General features: G+C 36.8%; 1 protein-coding gene across 1 annotated transcript in view; it reads left to right on the forward strand.

Moving 5' to 3' along the window:
- Positions 1–18840, forward strand: part of RNF150 (ring finger protein 150) — a 276996-nt gene that overhangs the window by 161749 nt on the left and 96407 nt on the right. The window contains exon 2 of the mRNA XM_012443224.3: positions 18041–18291. Coding sequence (XP_012298647.2) covers positions 18041–18291 — 251 coding nt within the window. The remainder of the gene's footprint in view (positions 1–18040; positions 18292–18840) is intronic.

The following is an 18840-nucleotide window of genomic DNA, read 5'->3' on the forward strand; positions in this document are numbered from 1 at the left end:
TCTTAATCTTTTTATATGCCAGTGATTGTGCCCACTAGGCTAGCAAGTAAAATCTGTCAATAAACTGACTGAACAACGAAACATAACGTGAGCCACACATTTACTTTTAAATTTCTTGGTAACCACATTTTTTTTTTTTTTTTTTTTTTTTTTTTTTTTGTGAAACGGAGTTTCGCTCGTTACCCAGGCTGGAGTGCAATGGCGCGATCTCGGCTCACCGCAACCTCCGCCTCCCGGATTTAGGCAATTCTCCTGCCTCAGCCTCCTGAGTAGCTGGGATTACAGGCACGCGCCACCATACCCAGCTAATTTTTTGTATTTTTAGTAGAGACGGGGTTTCACCATGTTGACCAGGATGGTCTTGATCTCTTGACCTCGTGATCCACCCGCCTCGGCCTCCCAAAGTGCTAGGATTACAGGCTTGAGCCACCGCGCCCGGCCAGTAACCACATTTTTAAAAAAGGAAATAGAAGCAAGCAAAATTATATTTAATGTATCTTATGTAACCTACATATCCAAAATGTTGTCATTTCAAAATTTAATCAATATAAAAACATGTTTATAAATATGTCATTATTAAAAATTATTTAGATTTTTATACTAGGTCTTCCAATTCCAGTGTGCATTTTACACTTCAGCACATCTCAATTTGGATAAACATCAGTTTATAAATATATCATTATTAACAATTATTTAGATTTTTATACTAGGTCTTCCAATTCCTGTGTGTATTTTACGCCAGCACATCTCAATTTGAATACTAAATTTTCATCAGTAATACTTGATCTATATTTAGATATCATAAAGCTCAAGGTTGACAACTAAATTTCATACCCAATTTGTTTTCTTGTGGTTAGTGGCTACATTAAACAGAAAGCTTTATAGAATATCTGATGAGTTCAGTAATCTCAGTGAATGCTCTCTCTTCAATATCCAGAAAATATCATTCTTTTCTAAGGACAGAGGTGGAAGAGAAGGATCCTTGACTCTCCCTACAGAGAGGCAGTTTGGTAGTTTTCAGTAGCTATATGTAACTACAGCTATTTTTGTGTTAATTTGGCATGCAAAGGTATTAAATAAAAGATTCTAGAACTACTTCTGCTGAATGATTCTTTTTAGTTAAAAATGGGAGGGGGCAAAATTCATGTAAGTCATGTTTTTGCATTCGCTGTTTTCTTTCTCTTTGTAAACAAATTATTAGAGAGTGATATTTAGGAGGCAGTGCAGTATCACTAAGGCATGAGCCATTATAGCTAATTTTTAGGACATCAAGAACTGTGAAGAAAGGAAAAAGAGAGAAGTAATTTGGGGCACAGTCTTGGTTTAAGTTTACTTGTAAGCAGGACTGAGACAGAATTCAGAGCCAAGACATTTATTTGAGAGTTGATTCCAGGAAACACTTGTTTGGGAGTAGAGAAATGCAACAGGGAAGGAAAGGAGCCAGTAAATCATATGTTATCAAGGAAGTAATGAAGCTTAATGCCACTGGGAAGCTCTGGGAAACAGTGTGGAAAATGTGCGGCAGAGTTTCACTAGCACAGTGAGGGTGGAAGCTGAGGTATTTATACACCCACTTTTTTAGTCATTAGTTCATGGCTGCTCCCAGGTGGTGGCAATTCCTCCTTTCCCTTGGCCCACAAACAGTCAGAGTGATAGTTAGTGGTCAAGAAAGTCATTTAAGCAAAGAAATCCAGGTGCTGGCAATTGAAAATCAAGACAATGTGCACTAAAATGCATGGGATAGGGGAGTATAATGGAAAACATCTATTATAGACATTTTTTGATTTACAGTGTAGACTGTATCAAACAAAGGACAGGGGGGTATGTTTCAGACCTTTGTAGCTTTTTCAAAATACAAACTCAGCTGTTGAACTCTTCTTCCCATCCTAGACTTGCGATCCTCCTAAAATGCATCCAATTCTGCCTGCTCTGAAAATACTGTTAGAGAGAATAAAGACCAAGAAGATGTATAGACTCTGTTCACTTATATATTAGTCTAAAAATCTTTTCATACCAATGTTTATCAGAACTCTTCCCAAGAATTTTTGTATCAAGCCAAAGGATATGTAGTGTTTTCCACTTCTTTGGAGCTTGACCTCTGATACTTAGAGGCCCATTTTTTGTCTGCCAAGGTATATCATCAAGTTCTATCCTGCTTTTGCTATTTCACTCCTCAAGATATCAATACAGGTTGAATATCCCTAATCTGAATATTCAAAATACAAAATGATACAAAATTTAAAATTTTTGAGCACTGACATAAAACTGCAAGTGGAAAATTCTACACCAGACCTCATGTGACAGGTCACAGTAAAAATGCAGTCACACATCTGGGCACAGTGGCTCACACGTGTAATTCTAACACTTTGGGAAGCTAAGATGGGCAGATCACTTGAGGCCAGGAGTTCAAGACCAGTCTGGCCAATGTGACAAAACCCTGCTTTTACTAAAAATATAAAAATTAGCTGGGCATGGTGGCACATGCCAGTTGTTCCAGCTACTCTAGAGGCTGAGGCATGAGAATCACTTGAACCTGGGAGGCGGAGGCTGCAGTGAGCCAGGGTAGTGCCACTGCACTCCAGCCTGGTCAACAGTGAGACTCCATCCCCCCCACCCAAAAAAAAGCAGTTATACAACCCACAAATTAACCATCTTCAAAGGAAAAAAGACTTTCTCACCCCCTTTAGCTTCAATCTCTTTTCCACACAAGCCTAGATTCCCCCACACAAGCATGCCCAGGAAGGGTAATAAAATGGCACAGATGCAGGCCAGATCTACCAATGGCAAATTCCCTGCAGGGCCCTATATGAGGCCAAGACCTACAGGCATTACACACTGTGTTATTTTTGCTTATTCTTTGCTCTATCTTATAAACATATTGTTGAAAATATCAAAAAGACCTGCAGTTACCTCTATGGGTAACAATGATAAAAAAAAAAATGGAGGAGGAATTTATGCTTATCTGTAGTACAGACAGCCAAGCTGTTGAAGAAACTGGACAGCAGTCTAAGTATGAAATGTCTTACAGAAGAGTATGGTGTTAGAATGACCACCTCATGTGACCTGAAGAAACAGAAGTTCTATGTTGAAAGCGATGAGCAAAAGTTAATGAAAAATAGAAAAACACTGCATAAAGCTAAAAATGAAGAGCTTTGAGTATGTACTGAGTGGATCTGTCAGCTTCACAGTGAACATTGGCCACTTAATGGTTTGCTGATCCTGAAACAAAGATCCATCATAATGAACTGAAAATTAGAGAACTGTGAATATTCAACAGGCTGATTGCAGAAATTTAAGAAAAGCAATAGCATTACATTTTTAAAGATTTGTGGTCATAAAGTTTCTGCTGATCACAAAGCAGCAGAGAAATTCATTGATAAGTTTTACAAGGTAACCACTGATGAAAATTCGATGCCAGAAGTTGGCATTGAATAATGCTGATGAAACTTCACAGTTTTAGCATTATTGCCCCAGAAACACACTGACTGCAGCTGATGTGATAGCCTATACAGATATTGAGTATGCCAAGGACAGAAAAACTGCTGGGATGTGCTAATGCAGCAGGCATGCATACTTGTAAACTTACTGTGATAGGCAAAGGCTTGTGTCTTTGATGTTTCAAGGAGTGTTTCAAGGTGTTAATTTCTCATCAGTTCATTGTTATTTTAATAAAATGGCATGGATCACCAGGGACATCTTTTTTGACTGGTTTCACTGATTGTTCCAGTGACTCATGCTCACTATAGAGGAGCTGGAGTGGATGAGGACCTAAAAGGTTTTGTTAGTCCTTAACAATTGTTCTCCTCATCCTCCAGCTGAAAAAATATCAAAAATAAAAAAAAATATGTTTATGCCACATACTTCATTAATTCAGCCATGACCAGTGCTAGATCAAAGAAGAATAAATATAAAAACACTTTCTTGAACAGCAAACTAGCAACAGTAAACAGAGCATGAGAGTGGAAGGTTTCCAAGAGGATAAAGGATGCCATATATGCAATTGACAGTGCTTGGAACATAGTAACTAAAGATACATTTGCACATACCTGGCACAACCTCTGGCCTAAAACTCTGTTCAGTGATGATGATGAATAAGGTGGTGACTTTGAAGGATTTCATATGTCAGGTGAGAAAAAGATGATGTCTGACCTCCTTGCATATGCAAAAAAAAAAAAAAATGTGTCTTCAGAGGCCATCAGTAAGTTGGAAGAAGTGGCTATCAAAGAAGTTTTTGCTGCCCAGTGTGGTGGCTCACACTTGTAATCCCAGTACTTTGGGAGGCTGAGGCAGGTGGATCACAAGGTCAGGAGTTCGAGTCCAGCCTGGTCAATATGGTGAAACCCCACCTCTACTAAAAATAGAAAAATTAGCCTGGCGTGGTGGGAGGCACTTGTAGTCCCAGCTAATTGGGAGGCTGAGGCAGGAGAATTGTGTGAACCAGGGAGGTGAAGGTTGCAGTGAGCCTAGATCACACCACTGCACTCCAGCCTGGGTGACAGAGACTGCATCTCAAAAAAAGAAAAAAAAAAGTTTTTATCATTGATCAGGCTCCTGTCATATATTCATTTACCAATGGTGAAATAGCCAAAATGATTCTGAGTCAAGGTGATTGTAATGATAATTATGGTGATGATGATGTTAACACTACAGAAAAAGAGCCTATAGATGACATTGTGAAAAACGTGTGATGGGCTTATTGAAGGAGTAAGGACTAGAGCAGCATGCATTCATAACAGAAGATGAAATCATGTTTGTTTATAAAAATCAGTGAGAGCCTTCTAAGACAAAAAAACATGGTTAATGAGGCCGATGACTCTGGAGGAAACATTTTGAAAAGCCTTCCAGCCGAACACCTCCTCAAGCTTAAAGGACCTACTTCCTGATTCCTCAACTATTTCTGATGTTCTGTCTCAACTTAAAAAATAAAATGCAATGCACTGTAACTTTTTAAACAAAACACATCATCACAGGTGGAGACTAAAATCCTGCTGTTTGTTGCTGCTATTTAACAGCTGATACAGGCATCTGGTGATACTACTGTGCTGCTTAGTTACCCTGAACACATTATCTTTTCTCTGTATCAATGTTATGTCATGTTTTTTTACTGTTAAGTACCTATGTGTGAATAAGTATTAAGAAATTATTGCTTATTGGTGGCATATAAATTCTAAGTATGGAATGATGGTGATGCCAAACAACCACAGATTTTCCAGGTGGGTGGCCTAGATAGTGACACCTTTGCTTTCCGATAGTTTAGTGTAAACAAATTTTATCTCATGCACAATGTTATTGAAAGTATTGCATAAAATTACCTTTGGACTAGGTGTATAAAGTGTATATGAAACAGAAATGAATTTTGAGTTTATGGCTGGGTTTCATCTCCAAGATGTCTCATTATGTATATGCAAATATTTCAAAATCTGAAAAATTCCAAAATCTGAAACACTTATAGTCCCAATCATGTCAAATAAGGATACTCAACCTGTAGTTGGTCTTTTAACTAACCTTAAAATTTGTTGAATTTATAGTACGCATCATCTTACCATAGGGAAAACTGTATGGGGATTTCCAGCTTCTAGAAACCAAATAGTAAACTTTAATTGGCCTTAAAAAAGGGATTTTCCAATCTGAGCCTTTAATAAAGGGAGCTTTCACTTCTACTTTCAAAGACTGATGAAGACAAGTTGTTGGATACTTAGACACAGAAATTATTAAGCAAGTAAAAGTAATGAGACATTTGGTAATTATACAGTAAATTGGGAATTTCCAAATAACTTCTGCCAAGCAAATAACCAAAAAATTTGAGATGAGGTATGTATTAGTCTGTTCTCACATTCTATAAAGAACTGCCTGAGACTGGGTAATTTATAAAGGAAAGGTTTAATTGAGTCAGTTCTGTAGGGCTAGGGAGGCCTCAGGAAACTTACAGTCATGCAGAAAGGGAAGCAAACACGTTCTTCTTCATATGGCAGCAGGAAGGAGAAGAACGAGAGCCAAGTGAAGGGGGAGGCCCCTTTAAAACAATCAGATCTCATGAGAACTTACTGTCATGAGAATAGTATCGGGGAAACTGCCCCCATGATTTAATTACTTCCCACCTAGTTCCTCCCACCACACGTGGGGATTATGGAAACTACAATTCAAGATGAGATTTGGGTGCGGATACAGCCAAACCATATCAAGGTATTTCAGCTATATTTTCTATTCCAATGGTAAACTATAGCATATCATAACTATCTAGAAGTTCATTAGATCCATAATACTGTGATTGTTTTTAAATTGTAATTCTGTCTTCTTGCCATGTTATTTTTAAATTTAAATATTTTAAATAGCCTAAAGGGGGTTGGGTATGGTAGCTCATGTCTATAATCCCAGCACTTTGGGAGACCAAGGTGGGCAGATCACCTGAGGTCAGGAATTTGAGACCAGCCTGGCCAACATGGTGAAACCTAGTCTCCACTAAAAATATAAAAATTAGCTCACACTGGGGTCTGTTGGGGGGAAATAGGGGAGGGACAGTGGGGGGTGGGGAGCTGGGGAGAGAGAACATGGGGAGAAATGCCAGATATAGGTGAAGGGGAGGAAGGCAGCAAATCACACTGCCACATATGCACCTATGCAACAATCTTGCATGTTCTTCACATGTACCCCAAAACCTAAAATGCAATAAAAATAAAAAATAAATAAAAATAATAAAAAAATTATAGTCTTCACTAAAAATATAAAAATTAGTGACCCAAGATCGTGCCACTGCACTCCAGCCTGGGTGATAGAGTGAGACTCTGTCAAAAAAAAGAAAAAAGGAAATAACCTAAAGGGGATTCATTGTGATTTTTCCCAGTAGTTCAAAGCAAAATAAAACACAAATGCATGTTTTCCTTTATTATGTGACTTTCGGACTAAAAATTACACAATTTTTATTTTTCACTACCTTAAGGGAATCGTATGAATTGAACCATTAATTGCCAACCCAGTTATTCATTTTTTACTTTGAAGATTGGTTTTGCATTCATCTGCCTTAGAGTTTCGTTTCATTGATCAAAATGGGCAGAAAGTTTATCTTTTAATGTTGCAGAAATGGCAACTTTCCCAGCTTGGGCTTCATGGTCTCCAGTTGTTTTCAGAGGTCCCTACAATATTTAGATGCTCTCAGTTGTTATAAGCTCATCTTTGTCCCTGGGCCCCAGTGGAAACCAAGGTTAGTGTGCTCCTTCCCACTCTACCTCTTTTGGTCTAAATGCAGGTTTCATACTATCTAGAATTCTCTAAGTATTTATTTGATAGTAATAATAACTGTTAATATTTACTAAATACAATCTGTGTTCTAGGTTTCTTTGTGTGCATTCTATCATTTAATCTTTACTCAGCCCTTTTGATTTGGTACATTTCATATGAGGGTTGTGGAAATAATGAACCTGAAGCTTCAAGGTTTAATAAATCTTCCAAAGTGACCCAGCTAGAAGTTATGGTAAATGATTCTGCTATTTAATTTCACTTATGATATTATTAAGATTAAAATGCTAGGAAATTCTGGTCTCTCATAGTCTCCTATCCTGTGATTCCATTAGTCTGCTCCTTAATCAGACTTACATGTCTAGTGGAACCTTGAACAACCAAGGTTTGATCTGTTTATATGCAGATTTTTTCCAACCAAATACAGATTGAAAATAGAATATTCCTGAGATGTGAAACCTACATATACAGACAGCCAAGTTTTTGTATACACAGGTTCCTCAGGGCCAACGTAGGCCTACTGAGTATGGACAGATTTTGGTATATGTGAGGGTCTTGGAAGCAATTCCTTGCATACACCAAAGAATGACTATATATTGTTTTTTGTTGAAGCAAAAATTAGAATTTAAAATATTTTATGTATAAGCAGAAAGTTATTTAAGCGTTATTATTTGCTCTAATAGAAACCAGCTTTAATGAAAATAGAATTATTATAAAATCAATTTAGTATTCTGTTGTTTGTTCCATTTCAGCCTGGACTCTATCGTATCATTTTTAACCATTTGAAATGCTCACAGAACTAGCAGTAATTTTAAGACTGATTTACTGAATATTTTCTAAGAAAATACCACAGGTCAGTGTCTAAATACAATGCCTTATTCTATATTCATCACTCCCCATACAGTTATCACAAATTTCATAAATAATTCTATATTCATCACTCAATAATGTAATAAGTCAACATTCAACATTCAATAATTCTTATTCTATATTCATCACTCACCCTAGAGTTACTAAAAATTCATAAATAATTCTATGCAGTTGTAGAATAGGAATGTATGCAAACTTTCAAAATAGTATTAGTCACTGATCACCTCCAGTATAACTGAGGAATTAGCATCAGTCAATATTTAAAATATTTTATATATGAGTCTTAATTGTTACTAGATCCATTCTAAAGAAAATAAAATTGGCTATTGTTAGCGTCTCCTTTAAAAATATTTTTAAATCCCGTAACAGTTAACTGTAACTGTAATGACAAATCTGCACCAAGAGGCTCTGTTGTGTAATTACAGTGCACTTTAGGAACATCAGCATTTGACATATTTCAGGTTGGCAGCAGAGTATTGGGGGAGCACAGATTAACCAGTGTTCATTCAGCGACTTAGATGAGCCTTTATATTTTGAGTTTAGAGGTCTTCTGGAGAAATCAAGTCAATTGGTTGGCTTTACAAGTTATCAGTTTGATTCCTGAATGATAAATTTTCCAACTCCTAAATTAGTCCTACTATGAATTTAAGTTTTTGTCCCTTGGGAACATTTTTATTGTTCAGACGAAGACTATCTTCCAGACAACAGACTTCCCATTTTCAACAAGTACAATAATACCATGAATTTCAGGAAAGATATATATTTCAGGATAGTACTAACTTCTCCCTAGGGTAGAAAAGCTAATAGAACATACCTTGGAGCCATATAGAATGACTGCTTATTCATGGTCTAGGATGACTTTGGAATTGTGTATGCAAGACAGATAGCAATAATTTAGCGTAATATAAATATTCTTTTCTGAAATATATGAAAACACTAACAGCAAATTTGAATGTAAATTCAAATAAGTTGATTAAAGTAAAATTATAGACCACCTAAGAAATTGCATGGGAGTATATTGAGAGGTTCAGTGACTGTGGTTGGGAATTCAGAAGACCTAGATTCACTTGTGTGCGTGCGTGTGTGTGTGTGTGTGTGTGTGTGTGTGTGTGTTGTGTATGTATCACTACCTCCTTATACAATATTGACGCAAAGGGCAGAAAACTCAAACCAAACTACTTTTAGCAAAATAACTGCAAAACCCAAAGGTAGACTGACTTCAGATGTGGCTTGATCAAGGCTCAAATCATGTCATCATGTTATTTATGGCTCTCCTCCTTCACTGCCAGCTCTATTCTTAGTCTTTTCCCCTCATGGATTGAAAATGACTCTCACAACATAGCCTCACAGATGCTCCTGTGTAAGACCATAAGAAGGCCTTTGCTTTCCTTATAACTCAAATAAAATTCTTATGTGCCCTGCCCCTACGTGATCAGTAGTGACTGTGATAGGTGAAGGAATAATGCTGATTGGATTAGGTCATTATAGTGGAGGGACATTGTACAGATTTGAGTCCCCATGCCCAGCCTCAAATGCTGCATTTTCTGTCCACATTTAGAGCCAATTATATGCATTGAAAAAAATCCATGTATTAGTGGACCCACACAGTTCAAGCCCATGTTGATCAAGGGTCAACTGTAGTTTAAACAAAGAGCACCAAAAAATGGGATAAAATATAAATGGATACAATTAAAGACAACTTTATGAGCTGGAAGGTCACCTTGAAAAATTACTTCATAAGTCAGCCAGAATGAATAAAGACATATTGTAAAGATATAATGCAATACCACTGTACACCTCTCAGGATGGCTAAAATAAAATAGTGATAACACCAAGTGTGGAACAGGATGCTGAGAAATTGGATCATTCATACATTGCTGGTGGGAATGTAAAATGGTACAGCCACTCTGGAAAACAGTTTGTCAGTTTCTTAGAAAAACAAACATTCAACTACCATACAAGCTAGCAGTTATACTCCTTTGCATTTATCCCAGAAATATAAAAATTTATATTCATCCAAAAACTTGAATACTAATGTTCATAGCAGCTTTATTTGTAATATCCAAAAACTGGTAATAATCCATACATCCATCAATTGGTGAATAATTAATAATGTGTACCACATTCTCTACCATGGAATATACTCAGAAATCAAAAGGAATGAATTACCAATACATGCTTGGATGGATGCTAAGGACATTATGCTGAGTGAGAAAAAGCCAATCTAGAGGGTCATATACCATATGATTCCATTTATATAACATTCCAGAACTGAAAAAATTAATATAGAGAATATAGAAAGCTTAGGGAAGGGAAAGCAGAGAGTGAGGGAATTTCTTCTTGGTGGTGGAATATGTCAATGTCTTAATTGTGTTAGTGGTTATATGATTCTATATATGTGATAAAATTTCATAGAATTAAACACAAAAACATTTTAAAATTTTATATATACAAAAACTGGTGAAGTCCAAATAAATTCCCTAATTTAGTTAATTATATTGTGCCAATTTTCTGTTTTGATAATGCACTATAATTATATAAGATGACACAATCAGAAGAAGCTGAGAGACTGGCTCGTAAGACCTCTGTGTACTGTTTTTACCTCTTCAGTTTTTGAGACAGAGTCTCACTTTGTCACCCAGGTTGGAGTGCAGTGGTGCAATCTCAGCTCACTGAAACTTCAGCCTCACCGGTTCAAGCGATTCTCCTGCCTCAGCCTCCCAAGTAGCTGGGATTACAGGCATGCGCCACCATGCCTGGCTAATTTTTGTATTTTTAGTAGAAACAGAATTTCACCATGTTGGTCAGGCTGGTCTTGAACTCCCAACCTCAGGTGATCTGCCTGCCTCGGCCTCCCAAAGTGCTGGGATTACAGGCGTGAGCCACCACAGCTAGCTGTTTTACCACTTCTTATTAGTCTATAATTATTTCAGAATACGGGGTTTTTTTTTCCCCCCAAATGGGAAGGGTATAAGAAATAGAGGAAGAAGAGGAAGTGCTACCTCAACAGGATAATAGGAATCACAGGAGAGAAAAAAAAATCTAGGGGGAAATACTTTAATGAAATGTGAAGCAAAATGTTTGTTTCAGAATTAAAGATAAAATGAAGTACCTCAGACTGAAAATGTACATGTATCACAAAAATAACTGAGTTATCTCATAAGTAGGCATTGTGACATTTAAGAATGTCAGAGTATGGTACAATATAGTTCCAACAGGTTACAGAAGGAAGAATAGATTTTTTTTTTTGAGACAGTTTTTCACTCTTTTTTTCCCAGGTTGGAGTGCAGTGGCACAATCTCAGCTCACTGCAACCTCCACCTTTCAGGTTGAAGCAATTCTCCTACCTCAGTTTCTCAAGTAGCTGGGATTACAGGGATGCACCACCACGCCCAACTATTTTTTTTTCTTTTTTTGTATTTTTAGTACAGATGGGGTTTCACCATGTTGATTAGCTGGTCTCAAACTCCAGACCTTAGGTTATCCACCTGCCTTGGCCTCCCAAAGTTCTGGGATTACAGGCATGAGCCACCGCGCCTGGCCAGATCATTTTCAAACAACAAGAATCACAGTATCAGACCTCTTAACAACAACAATAATGTGAGCAGATATAACCATAATAAATTCATCTGTAGTTAACTATACAAGCTCAAAATATATTGAGCAACAACTAACAGAACTTCAGAGAGAAACAGATCTATCAACAGTTGTATTAGACATTTTAACATACCCCCATCACACAACTGATCAGACAAAATTAAGCAAAAATTATACAAATACAATTAATAAGCTTAATTGATGAGATTTATATACCCAAGAGAGAAAATGTAATATTTTTTGAGTATAGATAGAACACTTACCCCCCAAAAAAATGGTAATTAAGAACCAATTTCAAAAGGCTATCTTCCTTGACCGTAGTGTAACAATAAAAATAATTATTATTACAAATGGATAATTTTTTAAATCACACGTTTACTACTTATGTAAATAGCCGTTGGGTTAAAAACAAAATCAGCTTCTTTAGACATTTTTTATGTCTTTCAGAGAAACTTTTTTATTTGATTTTCTTCACCTAGGGCCAATGTTTGTTAAGTTTATTCTTAGATGTTTTATGATGTCTGCTGCTGTTATGTATAGATCACTTTTTTCATTACATTTTCTGGTTAAGAATTACTGGTATATTGGAAGCTCTTCATTTTTGTATGTTAATTTTGAATCTTGTGTTTTAATGAAATATCTTCTAATTTTTCTTTTAATAAGTTGTTTTTATTTCTCTACTTTCCTTTTTAGTCCAGCTCATGTTTGTACCCATATAAACCTATGGTAGGGACTTTTTCACTCTGTAGTGAAAAAGGACATTATAGGCATTTTTACCATGTTACGTTGGTAGTCATCATTATCAGTTATCAATAATTTTACTAAGAATTATCAATTATGTATTTTAATGCTATTGAATAATTGATTTCTTTCCAGTTTTTTCACTTTTTTCTAGCTCTATTGACATATAATTGACAAAATTAAATTGTATATATTTAAATATTCTCATCACTTTTTTTTCCTGTTTGTATCAGGCAGTAGAGATGGTAGGGAGGTACAGTCTGCATTTGTCAATATGTATTCCCCTCTGTAACTTCTGAGAAGAGGCCTGAATGGTCTTCCAATTTCAATAACTGAACTACATTGGCTTTCATACATGGTCATGTGATACCCCAAATAATGATAGTGAATATTCTTTCTTTCCAAGACTTAGCTGTCCAATTTCTTTGTCTCTTTGCACCAAGTATTAACTTCTCCTTACAATGTTGGCTCATCCTGTCTTATACACGATTTTAACTGAAAAACTTCTAATGCTTTTCCCCCATTTAATGAAGTATTTCTCAATGATACTCACTATCACATTAAACAAATTTCCTTTTGTTACTCATAAAAAGAATCAGGAATGAGTTCACTCCTCAACAGATGGGTTCCTTCTCTACAAAGCTGGCCACTCATCTCTCTCCATCTGAAGTCAAAAGGAAGGGAGAGAAGGGACCTGGAGAGCACATACTCGGTCCTTTTGTGGATAAGTTTCTGGAGAGACAAGCATCATCTATGTTCATACCTCGATGACCATATACTAATCACATAGCCACATCCAGCTGCAGGGGAGCCTTTTTACTGGACAGCCTATGCCTAGCTAAAACATTAATACTGTAGAGGGAAGAAAGGCCAAATACTGGAGGACAACTAGCTATGCAAGATAATTATATGCCTTATTCCTTTAATTTGTTAATGTACTAAAAGGTATTAATATATTTTCTAATATTCAATCATCTTCACATTCCTAGGATAAATCCAACTTGGTCATGAAGATTTTTTTTTTACTGTATCCTTGGATTCTGTTTGTGAGTGCCATATCTAGGATTTTTGCATCTATATTTTTAAAAATATACTTGATGCAGAAAGTGGTAATAACACTTTACATTTATGTGGTAGTTTGCAGTTTTTAAAATAATTTCATACCTATCTCTCTTGAGGATAGATGATTGTCAAGAAAGGACTATATTTTTGAAAAAGTAGATATTAAGTGTACAAATAGAAAATATCTACAAATAGGACAATATAAGGGTTTTTATTGTCACCTAAATTCTAGAAGGCCAACAGTAAGACTGACATTGAAGTAAAGATTAGTGGAGAGAAAAGAATACAGGAAGTTGATAAAAGACTTTTGATCAAATGAACTCAGGGAGAGATGCCATCACCCTCCAGGGTCCCAGGGAAGAATGGAACTCCAGGCTTTGTGAAATGGTATTCTAGATATTTTGTTAATACAGTGTCTAAACAACCTGGCTTGAGTTTACAAGGAAAGGCTTTCCTAGTTATTAAACATTCTTTGGCTTTGTGAACTTCTGTTTTGATTCCTTATTTATCTGCATTTACTAAATTAGATCCTGGCAGTAGAACACTCTCATGGGAAAAGGAAGAACTAAAAATACAGATGCTCCTGCTGTTGTCTGGCAGCCCGGTCATGTGTGTCTTGGTCACATGTTTTCTCCCTGGACTGTAGAGCTTTTCCAGAGCACACAATAATTACACGATAGCAACCTCTCACCACTCACAAGTATAAAGTGCCTTTGGGAGGAAAATAGATACTAGGCTGATATAATTTTGCAAAAAGAGGCACTTTGTGTCGTAGTAAATAGAATTCCCCAAATAGCAGGACCTCTTTGTGGGTTTTCCCACACCAAATAGCTATTTGTTAACTTCTCTTCCTTGAGTCTTGGAATGTCATAGATATGTCGTAGCTACTTCAGGCAGCATTGAACTCAGATCATTGTGCTGGGCTTGCACCACTCCCCCTAACCCCACCCATTTCTCTTCTTCCCCACCTCACACACACCCACTGACACTGTAGCTGCACATTCCAAAATGAAACAAAGATCAGGGAATTTGATACTCATATCAGTGCACATGCCTCAGGTGAACAGTTTAGATCCTGGAGGAGCATTTTGCCTTGGATTTTGTGCATTGATCAGAATACGATAATTCATCTAAATCCACTTTGCTATGTATCATTTTTTGGACACTCTTGATACCTAAATTCTTAGTGACTATTTCTATTAGGATAAATACATATCCCTAGTATCGCTTTTTACCATGCACAATTGACTAAAGCACACCAGATAAATCTCCCAGAATTCCATCTGTTTTTACCTGATGAACTCTAGAAATGTATTATGAATATTGAAAATGAATAAGGTTGAAGTCCAGATGAACCAGGCCCTTTGCACTGCCATTTGCACTGTTTGTCTTTCTGAGTGGATGTTGTATGTCATGAGGGTACAGCAGTGGCACGGACAACACATACAAGCAGCGTAAGCACTGAAGTTTAAAATAAATGCTTTAAAATAGTTAATTATACTTTACCTTACAGGAAGAGAAATGTTTTCTCAGGTCCCTGAAAATGGATGATAAGTAGTTTAAAGCTTTGTGGAGATCCAAAATTTGGATCTCCTATTTTTAAAATGCTGAACTGGGGTTTAAAGCAAGCTGCCCAGTTCCAGAAGCCAACTCTGTTAGACTCCAGTTTTCTAAGTATAAGTAAATAATAGGAGTATTGTAGGGCGGAAATAGTGAAGGAAAAGTTAGGCTACCAGATAGTACATATGTTAAAAGTTATACAACTAAAACAGCCTGGTACAGGTTCAGCAAAAGATAGGTCAACCTCACAACAAGAGCAAAAAAGTGCAAAATTGACCCAAACATATCTGACAATTTAGGGGGAAAAAACTGCATCCTAATCATCCTTCTTTCTGCTTATCACATCGTAAGAGTTCAATAAATATTGTTATTAAATCATAGATTGTTCAAGATTTACATGTAAAAAGTAAAGCTATAAGGTTTTGAGAAGCTATTTTAGATGAGTATTTCTATAATCTTGGGTGGAAAAGAGGTTTCTAAACAGAGTATCAGAACTGGAAGCCATAAAGGAATATATTAGTGAAATCTGACTACTAAAAAAATGTGTAAGGCTGGGCGTGGTGGCTCACGCCTATAATCCCAGCACTTGGGGAGGCCAAGGCAATTGGATCACTTGAGGTCAGGAGTTCGAGACCAGCCTGGCCATAAATATGGTGAAACTCTGTCTCTACTAAAAATACAAAAATTAGCCAGGCATGATGGTGCGTACCTATGGTCCCAGCTACTTGGGAGGCGGAGGCACAAGAATTGTTTGAATCTGGGAGACAGAGGTTGCAATGAGTCAAGATCATGCCACTGCACTCCAGCCTGGGCAACAAAGCAAGACTGCATCTCAAATACACACATATATATATGTGTATTTGAGATGCAGTCTCAAGTTTATTCCCTTTAATTTAATGTATATTAAATTAAATATATATTAAGTTTCTTCCCTTTAATTTAATATATATTTAATTTCTTCCCTTTAATACATATATAAAACTTGTGCGTTTCTGAACATACAAAACCTCATAAATAACCCCAAGATCCCGTCCTGGGAAAAAAAATGTACTTCTAGAACTTTAATTAAACATTCCACAAGAACGTAAATAAGGCAATAAATGAAATGAAAAATTATGATTCTGCCATTACTTCAGTAACTCTAAATAGCTGCAGCACCATGATGAACCCACTAGGCCAGATTAGTTCAGTATACAAAGAAGATCATGTTTCTTTAGAGACAAAACCTGCCAGCAGCCTTAATCCCCCACACAACCTCAAACCACTTGCAGCCATTAACCAAAGTAAAAATGAAAAGGCGCATCAGAATTGCCAGTAAATTCTTCAGAGTTGAAAATCGAGCCGCCAGTGTCAATTATTCCCAGAAATAACAGCCAAACCCACTCTCTGGCTTTATGATTTTACAATTGGATTTGCAAACATTTTAGAAATTTTTAAAAATATAATTGATGTAGCATACACAGATACTTTAGTATGTAATTTTAAAGTATTTGTTCAGCCTAAGTGAAATGTCATCAAGGAATTTAAGATTGAAAACCTGCATAGTGATCAAGGTCAAAGGAAAGCCCTAAGTAACATTCTAAGACACTTTCAACAGCCTGAGCAAATGTAATCTGGTAGTTCCATCTAACTGACTTCAACATGTGAATACAGCCAGTGTTAAGGAGCTATAGTGGAGTTTAATTTTGCTCTGAATTGACAACATCCCAGTTGCAAATTTCTTCCCTTTAATTTGTAGTCACTCCAGGTAATGGGATATTTCCATGTGGATGCGAGGCAACAGAGCAAGAAAGCATGTCAAAAAAATAAAATGTAAAGCTCGTGCATTTCTGGACATCCAAAGCTTCATAAATAACCCCAAGATCCCATCCCCCCCAAAAAAATGAATCTCTGTCCCCTAATCATCTTGCATCTTTCTCCATGGATTTGAATTGAGGTGATTCCTGAACATACCCTAATGAAATTAATATTTTCCTCTGTATATCAGCCATAATGACATGCTGGGTTAGTTCATTTGAATCTGGTATGATATTACTGAAGAACTCCTTAGGGGCTCCAGAACTCCTCACCAACAGGCTTCGCTTCACACAGTGTCATGATGTGTAAGGGCAATGACCCATATATACGTAAGTGGCCCCCCAAAAATGCCACTTTTGCTCCAAGCTGTCCAATAACTGGGGCAGTTGTGGTGGGAGTATTTAAGAGTGGAAGCGCAACAATCCTGGAATTATCTGTACTGCTTTCATCTTCTCTTTGCTTGGTATGTGGTTTGTGGTTCAGTGGAAACATTGCACCACACTTCCCTTTGCTTGGTACATGGTTCATTGGAAACATGCTGTTTCCATTGAATTAGGTAAAATAAGCAGAAAATAGTTCCGGCACCATAATTTCATGTTGGCAAATCGTATTAGAGCTCTTTAAGAAATGTTCCTTTTTGATTGCTTGAGTACTCAATATAGGAGAAAATTGCTTGGAAATAATATACAGAGATCTATAGTTGAATATTCATAGTGTCTATATGGGGGAAACAGAGCTCTCAGGTGACATAATACTGGACATTTTATCCTTTTGTCATGGAATGCAAAGTCCCATTCCCTTCCTCAGGGGATCTGTGGAATGCAACATAGAACTGTAAACAGGGCTGGTTGGGAAGGGTCCACCATTACCAGACCTGGGGTCAATGGTTTGGAGAGTTGAAAAGAGCATAGCCTGATCATGACTTCACTGGTACTAAAATCATGAATGTATTTTAGGTTCTTTTTTTCACATATAAAACAGCAGCAGAAGAAAGCTAGGTTGCTGAAGAAAGAGAAAATTTAACTTGGTTTCTAACTATTAGGTCTTCATAGCCTGGTACAGAATTCTCAAAGGTAGTGTCCTTATTTGGTTGCGTGTTACTGTGACCACACATCTCACTGGGATCCTCCCCATCTTATCCCCTAACCTTTATTGCCCCTTCCTGCCCCTCTCACCACAGGTGTAGAAGACATAGTGGCCATAATGATTCCTGAGCCAAAAGGGAAGGAGATAGTAAGCCTGCTGGAAAGAAACATCACTGTGACGATGTACATCACCATCGGAACCCGGAACTTGCAGAAATATGTGAGCCGCACTTCGGTTGTGTTTGTCTCCATCTCCTTCATTGTCCTGATGATCATTTCCCTCGCATGGCTCGTCTTTTATTACATCCAGAGGTTTCGATATGCAAATGCCAGGGATAGAAACCAGGTGAGTAGCAAATAGTTAAAAAAAAAACTTTAAAAAATCATTACAAATATGTTATATACTATCGTATAAACAACTTTGAACATGACAGAAAATACCAAGCTCAAAACCAAAATACCCCCACTCAAGATAAGCACTGTTAACGTTTGCTGTGTCATTTTTCAGATATTTTCCAAATATACCTATTTCGATGTTTTACTATATTGTTGTGTAAAATGGAGGTGATTTGTCCTACATTCCCATTGCTTATGTTTTTGACATTTATTTATGCACATAATGAGGGGAACAAAAGAAAGTGCTAATAGTATGAATATAATTTGAAAGAGCCAAGATTTCCTCCTTGTGAACAGAACAGAAAAAAAAGGGAGATTAAAAACTAAAAGCTATTTTAAATAGCCATTAAACATACCAGATATACACATGGTAGAATATGCAAAAAGTATCACATGGGATATAATGAAAAGTAATTGCCTTCCCATGTGTGTCTCTCAGCTACCCAGTTCCTCTCCCCAGAATATCTTCCAGGGTATTCTATGCACTTATAAATACATA

Source organism: Aotus nancymaae, unplaced genomic scaffold, assembly GCF_030222135.1.
Source record: "Aotus nancymaae isolate 86718 unplaced genomic scaffold, 86718_ANA_hifiasm-v0.15.2.pri h1tg000033l, whole genome shotgun sequence".
NCBI classification, from domain to species: domain Eukaryota; kingdom Metazoa; phylum Chordata; class Mammalia; order Primates; family Aotidae; genus Aotus; species Aotus nancymaae.